This window comes from Rhea americana, unplaced genomic scaffold, assembly GCF_003343005.1.
Source record: "Rhea americana isolate MKP2758 unplaced genomic scaffold, rheAme1 scaffold_54, whole genome shotgun sequence".
In the NCBI taxonomy this organism is placed as follows: domain Eukaryota; kingdom Metazoa; phylum Chordata; class Aves; order Rheiformes; family Rheidae; genus Rhea; species Rhea americana.
Genome location: NW_028186690.1, coordinates 4773286 through 4790789, shown reverse-complemented (window position 1 = coordinate 4790789; position 17504 = coordinate 4773286). Strand labels below are relative to the sequence as shown.

The 17504-nt window shown below is 36.2% G+C and overlaps 1 protein-coding gene across 3 annotated transcripts in view; it reads right to left on the bottom strand.

Annotated features, from left to right (window-relative positions):
* FOXP2 (forkhead box P2) overlaps positions 1-17504 on the bottom strand; it is a 406754-nt gene that overhangs the window by 12154 nt on the left and 377096 nt on the right. For all 3 annotated transcript variants that reach the window (XM_085318494.1, XM_085318495.1, XM_085318496.1), the window contains one exon: positions 17422-17504. This exon is cut by the window's right edge and continues 81 nt beyond it. In XM_085318494.1, coding sequence (XP_085174620.1) covers positions 17422-17504 — 83 coding nt within the window. The remainder of the gene's footprint in view (positions 1-17421) is intronic.

Sequence of the window (17504 nt, the reverse complement as noted above, 5' to 3'; positions counted from 1 at the left end):
AAAAAAAAACACAGAAAAAGAAAACAAAAAAGAAAGCAAAATTAACAAAGTTGCCTCGGACAACATGTTTAGTGAGAGTTTTGTAGCCAAGCATATGGTCTGCAGTCATGTCCGCAAGTCTGCAAGTCATGTAATTTTTGAAGATTTTTAGTGCATTTTTATTCCATATAGGGGTTACAATAATCAGTCTAAAATCCAGAGCGATTTTTTTTCCTACATCACAGCTGGAAGTATTTTATATTGCTATGGTGACTTAGGCACCCAGTAACACTAGGGAGTTTCTTACTTGGGTATCCAATAGCACAAAGGGCAATAAATTAGATAATGTCTAGAAATCCCTCCCAGACTTACTTCCTACGCAACTATGATTTTGATACTATTGACGCACTGGTTTTCCTGGCAATTTCTTGTAGAAGTATATAAGAATGACAACGCTTCTGGAGCTAAGCTGAAGTTCTCCCAAGGGAATCTTTGTGACTGAACAATTTCTAAGCCTGCATTTTTTTCTTTTAGAGATGGGGCAGAGCATATATAGTATGAGCATCTATGCTAATTATTTCTTCTAAGGTTTTGTTTGCTTGTTTAAGTAACAGAGGTTTATAAAAAGTTTGAAAAAATATAAAATTAAGTGGCTCACAAAGAACTTTAACCTTCCCCTAGACTAAATGATGGGACAACTTGATCCAGTTCCACATTTCCAGTGTAACCTTTTACGCTTGCAATTTCTATTTCCATTTATACTTAATGCTGACACTAGCCTCAATTCCTTCATGCTGCAGGCATTTTAAACTACAAGTACAATTTTGTTTCAGTGACATATAGTGCTCTATGTACGCTTTGAGAGAAGATATTAAAAGAGCCCAGCTACAAAATTCTTCAATCTGTAGAAGTCTGAAATTTCCTAAGTCCAAGTCAACGGGGCAGACTACTAAAGTACATAGAATACCATGGCTGAAGTAATTCTTTCTGCATATTTCTATATTTTAGTGTTCAAAGAACATTTTCAATCTTTATCTTAAGCATCTTTGCTTTCTAAAGACTTTTCTGTGTTAACATCAAATATTTTATAAATATTTTCTCAGTTTAACCTGTTGAAACATATATTTTTTAAAAACTTTGTTATTTAACTTATTTTTAAATCTGTGAAATTCTTTAGACTTTTCTGAGGAAACATTATTCTTCACCAAATACTTATGGTGAAATAATTATCTCTATTGTACAGAGGTATTGTTTGTTTTGCTTTTTCTTCTAGTAGACCTAGACTAATAGTGCATCAGCACTATTATATGTGCTGATATGTGATGGACACAAATCCTACAGTATTTTAACACAGCTACTTCTATTCAATGTATTATTTGTGTCTTTACAATTTCATGCTACTATAAAAAATTATTTTTCTTAAGTAGAGGCAAACTGTTTATTGATATGAAATATGTACAGCCATTTAGGGAGATACTAATCCAAATATTGAGAAAGGGAAGAAAGCATATTAGATGAGTAATTAAATACAAATTCAGTAATGCTACAACTGTCACAGAATCCATTATTATTTTTCCTTGAGCACCAGGAATCACTTCTCCCRTGTATTTATCACATATAATGAAATGTTGAAGAAGTGCTATTATTTCTAGATAAAATAATGCCTGTATATAAATCTCTAGCTTCAAGCAAGAACGGGAGGAGGGCAGTACTGTTCCGTCCTCCTGTCATGTGGCTGTGGGTACATCACCTCGTTGCACCGAGCAGAGCACAAAGCAACAACATCCTGTTGGAAGAAGACTGCAAAATTTCATGCCTAGAAAAGCAATGCTCCTCAGTGGGGGCCTTTCTTGATGTTACTTTTGAACGTCACCCAGCCTGGGCTGTCTGAGAGCCGTGTTGAGGAGAAAAAAGAAAACAGCAGCCTTCACTCACTTGTGGTGTGGGGGCACAAGGAGTAACTTCAAGACACATTTCTTTTTGTTTCTATCTTACTCATCACAAGGGAGTTCAAACTCACTACGGTTACTAACTGATGATTCACAGATGATCAGTGGTAACATGGTGCCTCCGGCACGTCAAGTAAAACAAGACCAAGAATGAGTTTATCTATCACTGCCTTTACAAATTGCAAGACTAGAGACTTGATTTCCTATTTTTATTACATGTTTATGTTTATATTAAGTGTTATCAGTCACTGTAGAAGAAACCAGTGTTCTTCGTATTTTCCCCTCATCTTTTTAAAATAAGAGGTCAGTCCCTCGGAATAAATAAGTAAATAAATGAAACACAAACCCTATCATTAGCAGCTGCACAAGACTAGTCTTGCACATTCAACTTTTCTTCTGTTACACTCTACAAAAATGTAAATTCAGTTGCTGCTATTTGTAATATACATCCTTTCAGTGAGCACCCGATACAATTTTACCGGCATCTGTAACAAAATCAAGAGCTTCTTCCTTGAGCATGTTGCTAAGAACTTCCTTCTGCTCACTCTCTCATTGGTTTATCTTTAGGGAGACGCACTGTCTTTAGGATCATAGGATAATTCAGGTTGGAAAGAAACTCAGGAGATCTCTAGGCCAACCTCCTCCCCAAAGCTCCCCAAGTTCAGATCAGGTTGCTCATGGATTTATCCAGACTGGTCTTGAAAACCTCCAAAGATGGRAACTGGACAATGTCCTTGAAGCAACCTGTTCCACTGCTTGACTGTCTTCATGATAAAGTTCTTTTTATATCCAACCTGTGATAACCTCCTTGTACATACTGGCAGGCTGCTGCCACCTCTCTCTAAGCCACCTCTCCGTCAGGCTGAACAAGCCCAGGTCCCTCAGCCTCTCCTCACAAGGCAAGTGCTCCAGCCCCTGACCATCTTGGTGGCCTCTGTTGAATTTGCTCCAGTTTATTGACAACTTTCTTGTATCTGAGGGCTCAAAACTGTGCACAATTTTCTAAACGTGGTCTAATGATTGCTGAGTAGAGCAGGATAATCACTTCCTGCAATCTACTGCTTGTGCTCCCCTTAATCCCTGCACAGGATGCAGCTGGCCTTAGATGCCAGGGCATGCTGCTGCCTCATGCCAAGACCTCCAGGGCCTTCTCAGAAGAGCTGCTCCCCAGGTGGACAGTCTCCACCCTGGTCATGGCAAGGTTTTTCTTCTTCCCAGGTGCAAGATTTAGCATTTCATAAAGTTCCTGTTGGCCCAGTCCTGCTCTATCCAGTTCTCTCTAAATGGGAAATTGAGAAATAGGGCTCTAAGCAGCCACAAGAAGTATCAGAAGGGTATTAGGAGTGACTTGGTGATCTGAAGTCAGAATGAGGAATAAGGGAAAGCTAAAGACACAAAGACAAACGATTTCTTGGAATGAAGGTTCTGCCACTGATAGAACTAGTTAGATGAAGGAAGAGCAAACACTTGTTTCATAACACAAATGAAGGCTAGTAGTGAGAATTTTCCAAGATTCTCTACTTGATTGAGACTTTGAATATAATTATTAATAAATACCCCAGAAGAAGATATAAACACTATATTAGATTAATCACATCTAAAGTGAATTTTGTCAAAACTAACAAAGCTATGTATCTGACAAGCCATGGCAGATCAATTTAATTTAGACAAATACAAGAAAGAAAAACTACATATATCTATCTTTTTACTGTAGCCACTCAGGAAAATGTGTTATAAATATTTCAGTAACCTCTCTGCTTAAGAGGTCAAAGCCCAATATGTTAAACTAAACTAGGAGAGAATAATGATAGTGAAAATAATATAAAACACACATACTTGTGGTGTGCCCTTACTTCAACTATTGTGTTCAATATTTGATTACTTTTCAGTTATTACTTGCTCATCTTAAAAACAATATAACAGGAACCAAGAGAGGAACAACAAAAATGACCTACGGTACAATAAATATATCTGTAGAAGGAAACATTAAATATGATAGGAGTGCTTTGGACAGATTTAATCTAGCTGCCATTGAAGTCAACACAGAAGAAGTAGTGGCAAATATGACTAAAAGTGGTACACTAGAAATAGAAAAATAAGCAAAATACAGGAAAAAGGTAGAATGCTCACACTTTACCATTGCTTGTAATTAAATCGAATCTATTACAGCATCTTGTATTATCACTACAGTCATGCCACTTCCAATTTCTCCTTATGATGCAAAGGCATAGGGCTACTGCTAAAGAAAAGAGCAGAATATTTTTTTAACAGAATTAAAATACATGTGTGTTCAAGAATTCTGACATGTCATCTGCCACTAATCTACAGAAAAATGTTTTAACAGATACTGACCCTCATACCATAGAAGCAAGCCAGRCATTAATGCACACAGAGTAGGAGAAAACCTCTGCACTTATGCCATTCAACAATTATCTACAGGCACATATACAGATTCTCCTCAAAAGCTTAAGTTATGGGCTACTGAATTATCAATAACTAAGTATATGTTGAGAGTGGCCAGCACTAGCACAGTGAGACTGCAGCTGGCCCAACCTGATAAGCTTGGACTGTGCTGCACTATGCAGGCTTGCTTGCTCCAAATTTTTCCAGCTTAGGTAGCATGTCCTGTTCTATACCACAGGTGCTTCCTAACTCATGGATAATTCTGTGCTGCTTATCTACAAAGCATGCCAATAAAATTGCTCCTACAACGGCTGCAGATAYGGTGCCGTTCTGGCTCTCCTTTCCTCATCAAATTAGTCCTGCCCAAGCACACCAAAGAACAAACTGGTTCACTTAAGTCAGTGTCAGCCAAAACTTGCAGTTCCTATTCTAAGCAAAATTTAAAATGGACTTTGGTGGTACAGCAGAATGGAAAGTAAAACAAGCAGAACTTTTTGAAGAATTTCATCCTTATAATAATTAATCGTTGTGGTCTACAAAAAATGTTGAAAATTTAAAAAACAAAACCAAATATACACACRTGGCTGCTCTTTTGCTTTTAGCTTTGTACAAATATACAGAGCAATTTTGAGAGAGAAAAGAAACTAAGGAATCCATAGATTTGTTTATGCCCTCATGAAAATTTCATTTCTCTTTAAGGAAAAAAACCTCCCAATCCTAGATAACTTTCATAAAAAATGAGTGATGARAACTTAAATCTTTATTTCTTAAATTATTACACTGATACATTATTACATTAATGACTAGGTCTTTACAAATGTTTTTTAACCGGACAAGAGAATGCCAAAGCAATAAATAGGCAATGATACATTTTCAGCTATGAAAGTTAAAAATACTCACTCAAAACAGTCTTTTGAAATCTTTCAACTGCAGATAAAGAAGAGATTTTACTAGAAAACTGACACATTAGCAATATATTTTCTTTAAATTTCAAATGAGGCACAATTAGCCCTTATTAAGGGATCAGATTTTTTGGAATTAAGAAGATGACCTCAATTTTTCTGATTCTGGTGACTGTTACTAAAATTCTCAGCCTTGACATTGACTTGCTCCCTTTGGTGCCTAAACAAATGTATTTTTTCTGTGATATAACCACAAAAAAGTAGAAACTTGACTAGAAATTAGCTTAGGGCACAGGCCTCTAAAGTCTTTCAAATCCTCAACTGCATGTAGTTCAAACGTCAAAAGTTAACATGTTAAACAAACAGAAGGATTAGGCAGAAAGAGCACAGGAATTTTTAAGATAAAAATTGAAAGGAAAAATGACAAAGTACCAGAGATTTGAGGGTCTCAATACCTTCTAGGTTGTTGAAGAAACATCCAAAAAGAGCAAGTCAGAAAACAACACAGCATATGAAAAGAGGCTATGAATTGGGCATGCTCAATAATACCTAATAGTGAAGAAGTTTTAAAAATTGATTCTTTTATACAGAAACTTAACAGCAACAACTAAACATCTCATTGCTATTTGGTGAGTAGAGCAGGTAAATGATCTCCATGCAAAAATTGGAAAGCTATTCAAGGATCCAGGAAAAGCAGAGGAAAAATTTGAACTGCCTATGTATATTTTCATATACGACAACATATATACAGGCTACTATGTAAAGGTTTTTTTTCTATTTCTGCTACAACCTTTATGTATGTAAAGACTCTGCTATCTTGGGAAGTATACAGTTAATCAAATAAGTAGTGTGGAACAACAGTGCGGAAAATAATTTCCTTTTACTAACATTTCCAACACACTTCTGTCAGATTTCGTAAGCTAATGATCAACATTTTGCCACTCTGGCGCATAAAAATTTTGTTCTGATCCAGCAACAAAAGATTAAATAACATTGCACTTGCCATCAGGCCTAGTAAAATTTTTCTTTTTCCCTGGAACAATTCTTTACCGAAAATGTTAATTCAGAAGTATGTTTGCTGGGAGTATTTAAAAACTTTCCATGTGATGCTACCAATGTACTTCCTTCTCCTATGCTAAGTTTCTTGCAGCACTGCTTTTTATTTTATTTTTTTCAATCTTTAAGTGCTAGGAACTGAAGTGATGACTAGTTTTGCCTGCTAGGACAATTCTGGGGAATGGCCAGCCCTTCAATCTGCTTTTTTGCTGAATAGTTGATGACARCATTTAACAAGTAGAACTGTATGTCACACTCAGCAGGGACAAATGGGTCAAACTGACCTGTGTAGGACTGTCTGCACTGAGCCCCAGCTGACATTTCTTGCATTAGTTCAATCTTATACTCAGTATATATTTTTCTTCAAGGCCAAGGTTCATTCAATCTTAAAAGTAACAGTGCTTAAAAATATTTAGCTATGACAGCTCTTCTCAATTACAAAGTAAATGGACTTGGACAATCTCAGCTAATATCTAGTGAGAAATGGCATACCTGAAAAAGCTCACCTTTTTCAGATTTATCGTAAGAATTACAGAAATAGGGTTGGAAGGGACCTCAGCAGGTCACATAGCCTCTGTGCTTTCATCTTCTTCCCTCTTCCCCAAAAAAGGATCGTTTAAACCTAAAACACTCCTGACAGCTGCTTCCCTAATTTGTTCTTAGAAGTCTCCAGTAACAGAAGTTCCACARTCTAAGTATTTATTCCAGCACTTAATTTTATTTCCAGTCAGAAAGCTTTTCTTTTTTTCCAGTGTCTAGCCTAACCTCTCACTTTCTGAAATATTAATCAATTATTTCTTGCCCCATTCCCAATGGGCATGGGCAAGTTCATTCCCATCTTCTCTGCGTCTTCTTTTCTGAAGACTGTCACCATCTTTACCCCCAGTTTCTCTCTTCTCAACTAACAAATCTAATATTTTTAGTCATTAGTCTTCAGAAAAGGCCTACCTTTCTTCTGTATTACTGACATATCATGGAGGAGAGGAGGAGGAGGACAGTTTACAGCTAGAAGATGGCAATTGCCAATTGACCCCTTCTTCTCTTGAAGGATAACAGTATACAAATAAGTCCCCAAATGATCTGGCCAAGTCAGCTTCACAAAAGCCTGATGTCTCACTTGCTCCCACAGCTCTTCTGTTTGGCATACGATGCAGTTCCAACCAAAAAGTCTACTTGTATCCTTTGAGAGTTTTATTTGGCTCAGGAGCCACAGACTGGTCACCTTTTTATTATAAGCCATGAGGGTTTTTCTTTTTCATCACTCCCATTCCCCTGGAATTTGTCACACCATTTTTTGAAATGTGTTGTCCAAAGTGCTCTCCAGTTGAAGAATTGGCTGGAGTAGAAAAATTACTTTTACATACGGCATTCCTGTTTATGCATTCAAGTAGGCTTTCAAGACCACATACCTTTGTGAGCACATATCCTCTTAGTGATCTAAAACGCTACAGCTTRTAGTGTCTTTTCTTAAGAACGACGGCTTTTCCAGTCATCACTACCTCAAATTTACACCCTACGTGCAATGCTTTAAACTTGTTCTAACTTTTCTCAGAACACTTCATCAAATTGTTACCAATATGTGAATACTAATCATTCCTTCCAAAGGCTTACACCTCCCTTCCATTCTTATGCTTTTACAAATTTAAGGTTTAGATGTGAAGAGGAACACACGGCTAAAGAATAAGGCATATACGCATGGCCTTGGCAAGAAAACCTAAGTGCTTTCTACTGCAGACTGAGTTGATTAAGGGGTATCTGAGAAATCAGAGTCTAGGTTAACATATCCTGCCTCTTAGCATACTTTGGCTGGTGGTTAACCCGGACTTCTGCTTCACACAGCAGTATGTTCCAGCCTAATGAAATATCCACAGTGCAATACCTTGTTCATTACAGCATCTATAAATATCCAACTACAAAATAAAAAATATATGTTTGAAATTGTAATTACAGCAACTCCAATTGCATACAAAAGCATAATCATTCCTTTCAAGATGACATAAATAAAAGAACGTGCACAGTAACAGAACACTATACTCGATGGGTGCTTATCTCAAGGTATTTCTCTGTTACCCATGCATGGTTTCACTGTAGGTATATTAAACAAAAAGATCAGTCTAACACCAACTTGACTGTGTCAAACACTTCACTGAACAAAGTATTCAAGTAATGCACAGCTTTCATTCAAATTGCATCTAAAGATGCTTTAATTAATTTAATTACAGAATTGTAGGGCTCGTTGTAGGCTACTGTTTCRTATTTCCTGTGTTCTTAAAACAAGGGAAGATTAAAACTCAGAACATTTTTCAGCTGTAATGTCTGATAATGCCAAGTTTCTAAGGAATGAAGAAAAGAAAGAGAAAATAGGGAAAGAAACAAAAAGCAAGTTGGGGGAAGATCCTAATTACCAAGACTACTATTATCACAACATAATACTGCATCAGAAAAACACTTCCTGTTAACTATATCAGTCAGAAGCTTGTAAGAAGTCTTTGAAGATGATTAGTGAGAGGTCATGATCATACACAGGTTCTGCAATGTCATCAGCAATGGGCACGAGGGAACGAACGAACCTGGTAAACCTGGGTAAAGAGGAACACTACTTGATCTGTTCAGTCTAATTTAGGAAATACATTTAATGTAGTTGTTTAGCTGGAGAAAATCATTAGAAAATCTGAGAAGTACTGTGGCAATAACCCTAACAGAGTCTACATCAGGGTCTGTACCACATGTAAGCCTTGCCAACACCATGTTAAATCACAGACTGCTGTTAGATGCCAAGAGAACATTCTCCTAAATGCACTTTGCCAGAAGATTGTGAACAGAGCTTTTGTATACAGTCTTAACTATATATATTCATGCCTTTAGTCATCTTGAGATGTGATTACTTTAATGTGCTCTACACKTGCAATTTCACATTGAAATGAAGCCTTTATATAAACTCATTAAAGAAAAATCGTGCATGAAAATTTTTAGCCTTTTAAAATTTTTTAGGTGCCTAGAGTTTTCAACCAATTCTAAAGACTAAATAATAGAATGATCCTTTCTCAATATAATGATTTTTCAGTGGCTCTCTCCTTATGGATCATTATTTAAACCAATATTAAATTACTAGTATAAACAGTACCAATTTGATATTATAAATATTGTGAATCTTTATGTGATTATTTACATGGTATGTAAATCTAAGCGCACATTTTGGACACATGTACCCCTGAAAAAATATTATCTAGACAGAAAGATTCCACTTTCAAAAACTTTTGCTTATAATGTTAGAGGTACTCTAAATCCAAAGGTAATTATCAAAGGTTGATAATGTTTATAAGTATATAAACAGTTTTAGAAATATATAAATAGTTTTAGAAATGTATTGTTAATGACACCACTATCATCTCAGTTTTAGTGTTGTACAAAGACAAGAATTTCCTATGAACTAGATGTCTAAGTACCCAGCCACATTGCAAAGAAAATTCAGGTCACAACTTCAAGCACATTTTAAACATCTGTAGAACTACTGAGGATGCTGCATTTTCTTATACAGACCCTTTATGTGACATGCGTAAATACCTTGTCCATACACCGAAAATTTGTAATGGCAGTGCTACAAAGTTTGCAGTGAGACAGCTTCCAAAAAGATCTGTGAAACCCCACAGGAGCATACAACCGTCTACAAGCCAYGCTATGGGGATCTGACATGTTTCAGCTGTAGGCAGGGTATCTCTGGAATGATCTTTTTGTCAAGAGCACTGGGAATGAACTGTAAAAGTGCAACAACTGGTTTTGGAATAATGTAAAGATGAAATAGCAACTACTGATCCAAAGTAAGAACATGTAACATTTAAGAAGCTAAAGAGGAAATGATAAAGGACTGGAACATCTGTCTTGAAAGATAAGAAAATCGATCATCAGAAGCAAAATATAGAGAATAAATGAACTGAAAAGTAAAGCAATGCAATATCAAAAAAAAAGAGAAGAATATAACATTTTAGTGAAAAGCTATATCAATGGGAATGGTGAAACATATTATTAATCAAAACGTCATTGCATACTTTTATATTAGTGTCCATATATGACTGGCTGTGAATGACCAATGGAGAGCCATAGCCACAACTCAAAAGAGTTTACTGTAACATGATCAATGAAATCAGTAAAGACAGCAAAATTGTTTAATGGTAAGAAACCAATATGATAAAATATTGAATTACTGGATTTGCCTATCACTTTTAGACACTTTGCAGAGTCAAGCAAAGCTAAAATTATTTTACTGCTTATTCTTTCAATATTTTTTTCTATTGGAATTTGCTCAGACAAAAGATTCTATGTTTCTTAGCTGTTACTCTTTTCATATAAAAATAAAAATCAACTGTTGCCACAAAGTCTCTTTGCCCATTATCTTCCCTCTTTATGTTAGGTTTATAAAAACGAAATTTCTAACAGGCATTAAAATATCAGGTGATTAAGTGAAACATTTTTGATAAACAAAGATATCCAGAAATGCTGCAATTGCTACTAACTTTGTCAGCTCAATTACATGCTTCTCACCTATTTAATAACGCTTGTTACATCCCTGTTAATTGATGCATTTTCAGAGTTTATTTTCTTATACTCTATGTCAAGCCTCATAATGCATGAGAGACTTCGATCATTGCAGTTTCCTCGAACTGAACAAGCCTCCAAGGTAAATGCAAAGAGATCATGAAATGGGACAATGCAATGATAAAAAAAAAAAAAAAAAAAGAAAAAAAGAAAGAGAGAGAGAGAGAGAGAGAAAAAAAAGGAAAGACAGGGGATTGGAACATTATGAAGTTAAAGAAACAAGGGAATGAAAGGGTTTAAAACTGGAATGATAGGTAACCCACTGTAAGTGGTGTGAAAGCTTAACAGTGGGGGACTGGAATAATCAGATATGGGAACGACCTGACAATGGAATGCTTTCAAACTGAAGCACCTCAAAAGTAAATGATCTTAGAGTAGAATAATCATAGTTGCCTCTGGGAATAAAATTTAAAGATAAAAAAAAGTTTGAAAAAAATAACAAGTTTGATGATTATGCAGATAGAAGTGCAAAGAGAAATGATCCAGTCAGGGCAAGAGYGGGAAAGGTAAAGAAGTAGGGTTGGGAACAACGGCAGAATACAAAGGAAATGGGGACTGAAACCACACATGGTTGGAACCCGTCCTTTCACAGACAGAACTGAAGACAAGGAAATGTCGTCCCYCCCTCCCCCCAATTTATCTCAGATTCTCTCTTATTCCTGTTCATTTGGGAAAAATTTCTTCTTTCTTGTAACAATCTGACACTTTTTTAGAAACAACTTTAAACATCTTAGGATATATATGTATCTTGGCATATGGCTTAATAATAATAAACAATTCCAATATTGAAAACAGAGTACAGCATTATAGCAACTCTAAACACACTGTCATATACGTGGCTGGTTATATGAAAAAAATGACTCTTAAGACTTGCTTCTGTTTTTTATTGTACTTTAAAAAAAGCATTAAACAATTAAAATTCTAGAAAACAGTATGAAATTCATTATCTCCAGGATTCTGGATTTGCTGTTAAAAAAGAGCAAAAATTTTTTGACATATCAATTGGGACTACACTAGTTCCGTTGTCATCAGTCTGCATTCTCATAAAGTATGAGCATAGGGAGAACATGACGACACTGTGCTTCCACAAAAACTCACCAGTAGGGTATTTAACATCTGTCTCCTATGTTACCTCCTTCCACTCCTCACTAAATGAGCAGCCGTGTTTTAACAGAACATAACAACCACTCCATGATTCCCTAGGTTGAGAATATTGTTCTCCAAGCTTTCTGACGACTTATTTCTTCTCATTTCCTCAACTGCTATGGACAGCTTTGCAGTTCAAAATTTTACCTTTACTCACAAAATTTATACAGTTAAGTAAAACGGAATTTCACGTAATAAATTTGCCAAAATACAAAYATGTGCACAACAGATGCGTTAAGTCTTCTAGTAGCAAGTTGCAAGGGTCCATGCCAGTTGCAAGAATCATTGCAAAGTGACCAATCTAGCACAAAAATACAGAGGAAAAGAACAGCTGAACTTCATTTCCAGCCCTAATTTTTCCTTTTGCTGAGAGATCTACTGGGTATGTAACTGTTTCAGCTATAACGGAGATGTAAGAAAAATAAAAGTACATAGCTGACTTCATAATGATCCCTGTTACAAATTTAAACTTATCTGCTCTGAAGGAACTGACTTTCAAATCCCTTCAAACCTCTCCCGGAATACACGAGCCCTGACACAGACGTTAGAAAGAAGTTGTGTCATTGCTAATGCATGCACTACCATTACTGCCTCTGAGTATCATTGCATGTCTTGTCCAGTGTTATTACTGCTTTAGGGACTGTGAAAGTTTAACACTTTGGATTCCAGTTTCCCATATCCATTAGGTTTAACTGCAACTGTTCAGATGGGCTTTTTTAAAAAAAAAGACTTAAAAAATCCACATTTACACCATAAATATGTGTGCTTTTTCCTTCTGTTATTTAAACCAATGCTTTTTTACCTTGCACATATGCTGCTAGTTACCATGGCCCTGCTACAGAAAGGGTAGCTTTTTAYGCTGTTAACTGTAGGCTTGAATGTTACTTTTTTTTTCCTGATGGGCAACCAYGTGACAACCAGGACTTGTACTTGCTTTTTTTTGTTTGTTTTAAGTTAAGACACCAAAAATTGATGAGTTTATGTGTTTCCTAACTAAGCAAACCAGTCCTGCGTGTTTACTGTTGATCCCATGGTAGCTGCATCAGTATGGGACTAATGGGACTTTCCTTTGGCCAGTCACTGTGGTTATCAAGAAAAACTTGAAGAATTCTCCATTCTTTGCTTTCTTTCTTAAACTATTCTTTTTTTTTTTTTTTTTTTTTTTTTGGGGGGGGGGGGGGGAGGGAAATCAGTAGTCACATCTTGGCAGCAGAATAAGGCAAGGATAGTGGTATTCTTTTCATCAATATATTGGTCCATTTACTTTCAGAGACAGTAGGGGCTCCAATCTAATAATCTTTATGAAAGGCAAGCAGCATCTAGTTTTGCATAAATAATGATATTTTAACATATAAAATGTCATAACCCTCCATTGTCTGTGCTGCTGTTGATCTGAAAGTTGCAGCTTATCAGCTAAAACTCACAGTAACTTTGGAGAAGTAGTCCAAGTTCAAAAAAGGAAGGAAGAAATAGTCTTAAGCTTTGATTTAAATGAAAAGATAATTGTTTGACACATTAAAGGAAACGGGAAATTTGAACAGAACATACGAACACGTGCCCACAGTGACACTGAACATATGCCCACAGTGAGTAATACATTTTCTCAGTGAAGATTTATGTCAGGGGAGCACTTATGGCCCATGAGTAAACCTACCAGGAACTGGATTTGAAGTCTAAACAAAGGCAGAACTTGGATTTACTACTGCTGAAACAGAGGAGGTAAATCTAGGATTTGGGATCTCACTAGTGGAATGCTGCAGGACCACTGATTTATCGTCCTTCATCAGACTGGAAATGGAACCTGGGCAGGCAGCAGAAAACTTCAGATGTCGTATGTAATTATTAGTATATTAAATTTCTTAACTACCAGGCCATGGTTATACTGATCATCTAAAACTTACCTCAGTATTTTCAACAGAGACCACTATGCATTCTCTAGGTCTAAGAAATGCAGCAGTTTATATATCATTATCAAAGCAAAACTGGAAAGCTTTTAAAGTGCCACTGCTGTAAACACACTGGCTGAGATTCACTGCACTTAATACCCATTTAAATGTAAGACATATAGTTTAAGTTATATACCTACTGCATCTCTCTAGTCAATGAACAGAGACTATTTCCTAAGCAGGCTGATTCGCCCACCTACATTAGATAACCTGTCTGCAGATTGGATAAGCTGATCACTGTAACTGCTCTCATTACTCTGATTCTGAAAACCAAGCGTGAAGAACCAGSTTCAAATCCAAATGTGGAATAATTTCCCCACTTTCTGACACTCAATATGAAGCACTGCAACAAGAGAAATTTGTCTGATAATGTTCTCATGCTCAAAGCAAAGAACATTGACTACTGAACACGCACCTACAGTTTTTATAAGATGACAAATTCATACTACTRAAAAAATTAATATGATTGTACCATCATCATAAATTTATCTGATAAAACTATATACCACACAATTCTAACAAAAGCATGCCTGAGATGCTTGGCCACTGGGACTGTTTTCCTATTTTCCTGCTCATGGTCTAATACCAAACTTATAAATATTCAGGTAAGCTTGGTCTAGAACTCACATCCAGCCCCTTCCTGACTGAATGCTCTGATCTCTAAATTGTACACATYCTCTTGCCTGTTCTGCTCACACCTTGCCTCTGTCATCACTGGCTGCTTTCCAGCTTCAAGATGACAGACAGAATGTAATTGCTCAGCATATTCATGGTATGGTGGCTAGTATACTTTCCTTGGATACAGGAGATGCAGGTTTAATCTCCTTGAAGATTAATAGAGCCATCTACTTTATAGGCAAGTGCTCTAATTATCATTACGAAGAACACTTGTCTAGGGGAGAAGCACCCAGACGTCATGGATGAACTTTCYGCAGGAGATGCAAGTAAACGGATGGTGGTGGCAGTAAAATAYGAATTATTTCTAGTCTAACAACTATTCTGTATTAACAAAGAAAACAGGCTTATGTAATTTGCGTCAGAAATACGAGATTTCAGTTTTGCTTCTCTTCGTTTGTTTGCTACAATTCCTTAGTTACCTCACTTCTGTCATGCTTTCCCTATGCTATTCTCTTCTCTCTTTTTAGCTAATGCTCTTGCACCGATTAAAAACAGAGCGCACTTGTATGGACATGACTCGTATGGAAGAGCCCCCTCCTCTTCCTTGGTCCTCTGCCTCCTGCACAACCCTCTCGCTTTGCTGACTTCCCGGACTTCCTCGCAGACTGCATTCCTTTTTTCATACTCTCTGCTCCTTCAGAGAGCAAAAGGCAAAAGCTTCCCGAGTGAGCAGATCTCTAGCCGTAGCCTATAGCTTTTGACTGACAGTTCGTGGTCTGATAGCAGCCCAGTAATCTGACACTAAATTAGGCGCAAAGTATGAAAGAACAGAGTCCCTTTCTCCAGTGCTATCTCAGTACATTTGCAATCTGTTGCTCCACTCTGTCAAGCACTAAGCAGCTTGCAGTCTTAAGTTTCAAAAGAGTCACCACAACAAGTCCTGAAACTGCCGGTTTTTGACAAACGAGTAACTACTCGCCCATCCCATAAACGAGAGCGGAAGGCTGAATACTGAGTKGCGATGTAACTCAGATCATTTGCCTCTTTATAGACACGAATTTCTGCAATATGCAAGTTCTTAGCTATAAACATAACRCAGCCGTATCTACATAATCATATGCATAGACAGCTCAGTTTATCCAGCAGTGTGTCAGTCAGTACACAGGATATGTAAACAGATCTGCCAAACAGTTACAAAACAACTTTAATAGCAAGTGTCATTCTTTTCTGTAAAGTAGCTGTTTTTAACACACATGATCTAACTCTTGTTTGCTCTTTAAAGTTTTATTGTCTTGGCATTTTATACAGGAAGAGAGCATTAGCATACTCAGGAGAACTGCTAAAAGTAAAAGGCCTCAAGCTACCCACTGCATGGTTGATAGCATAAAGCACAGGATATAAAAACTTTTGTCTGATTGCTCACTTTACTTGTTTTAGAGTAGTGTTACTCTCAGGAGCATATATTCATGTTCTTTCTACTTCAAGTTTTATTACTTCTTTTGTATTATTTAATACAGCTAAAGACACTTCCAAAAGACAAATTTTTCCATTTTGAAAAAGTAATGGTTTGGAACCTGATAAAATACATTAATGTTCATAGTATATTATTTTCAAAGGCAAGCAGAATAAATATGTAATAAAACAATTAAATGCATATCAACAAATATTTCTATACGATCATAAATATACGAAACTGCCAAATAAATGAAAAACTCAGCAAAATATTTCTCAAGAAAAAGGTCAGATCAAAAGCAATTTTCCAGACACCAGAACATAAGCAAAAACAGAATTTGCTCTCATTTACTATTACGCCTAAATATCCTACTCTAGAAATTAAAAAAAAAAAAAAAAACAAAAATGTGAAAGAAAAAATGGAATAAAAAAGGCAAATTGGATCAGCTACGTTAAATACAGAAAAAAACTGACATATACATTAAAAATCATCCTACAGTAAACGTAAATCTAAGACTACTTAGATATCACACTACTAATTATTATATAAATAACCTGGGAAACAATACCTCGAAGATACATGTTTTACTATTTAGTAAACAAGAAACTGCCACATTTGACACCACTGATTAAGGCCAGGCATTTCTAAAGCTTCAGACACATTTCTGAAATCCACAATACATCAATTTTTAATACTTCCACTCTCTCAGCTCCATTAAAAAGATGGTAGGGGAAAGATTTTAGAGTAATTAATGATATAGTTAGCTGCTAAATATTAATAGGAATCGTAGTCTTGCATAAAATATAACATATAAACCTTGCCAATACAGACGCACCAGTAATTAAAGTTGAATATGTAATTACACTGATTTATAAGACAGGCAAAAAGTTACACTTTACTGGCTTCTATGTAAACTGTGGGCAACAGTTAAACTTTACATTTTACGGTTTATATAAATGGGCAATATCTCCACTACAGTTCATAAATGGTTTAGAGACTCAGAGTTAAAATTGCAACTAATTCCAGCATGAACCTTCTGACTACATCTTACAAATCAAGCTGTGGAAATGATGGAAATGACCACATAGAGATGAATTGTCTTGCTACATCCACTGCTTGCAAGTTGAAGAGCTTTTTTTTTTTTTTTTTTTAAAAAAAAAAAAAAAACAACCACCACCAAGAAAACCTTACACCAAAGGACCTCAAAGGATGGTAACTACCCAGTAAGTAAAGAAGCAGACACCCTCTATTTAAATGTTTGCTTTTAAATATATGGTTCCAGATGTTTCACTTACCTATGTTTCAAAGCAGTTTTGAGTACTACTGTGTCTTAGACAAAGGCATTTTTTTCTTGAAAGTAAGCTAACTGCACTTACATGTGAGGCTGAGGAGAGCAGCCCGGACTGCTATTTCCATTACTGTCAATGTGATCCAGCGAACCATTGAGATCTTCATGGAC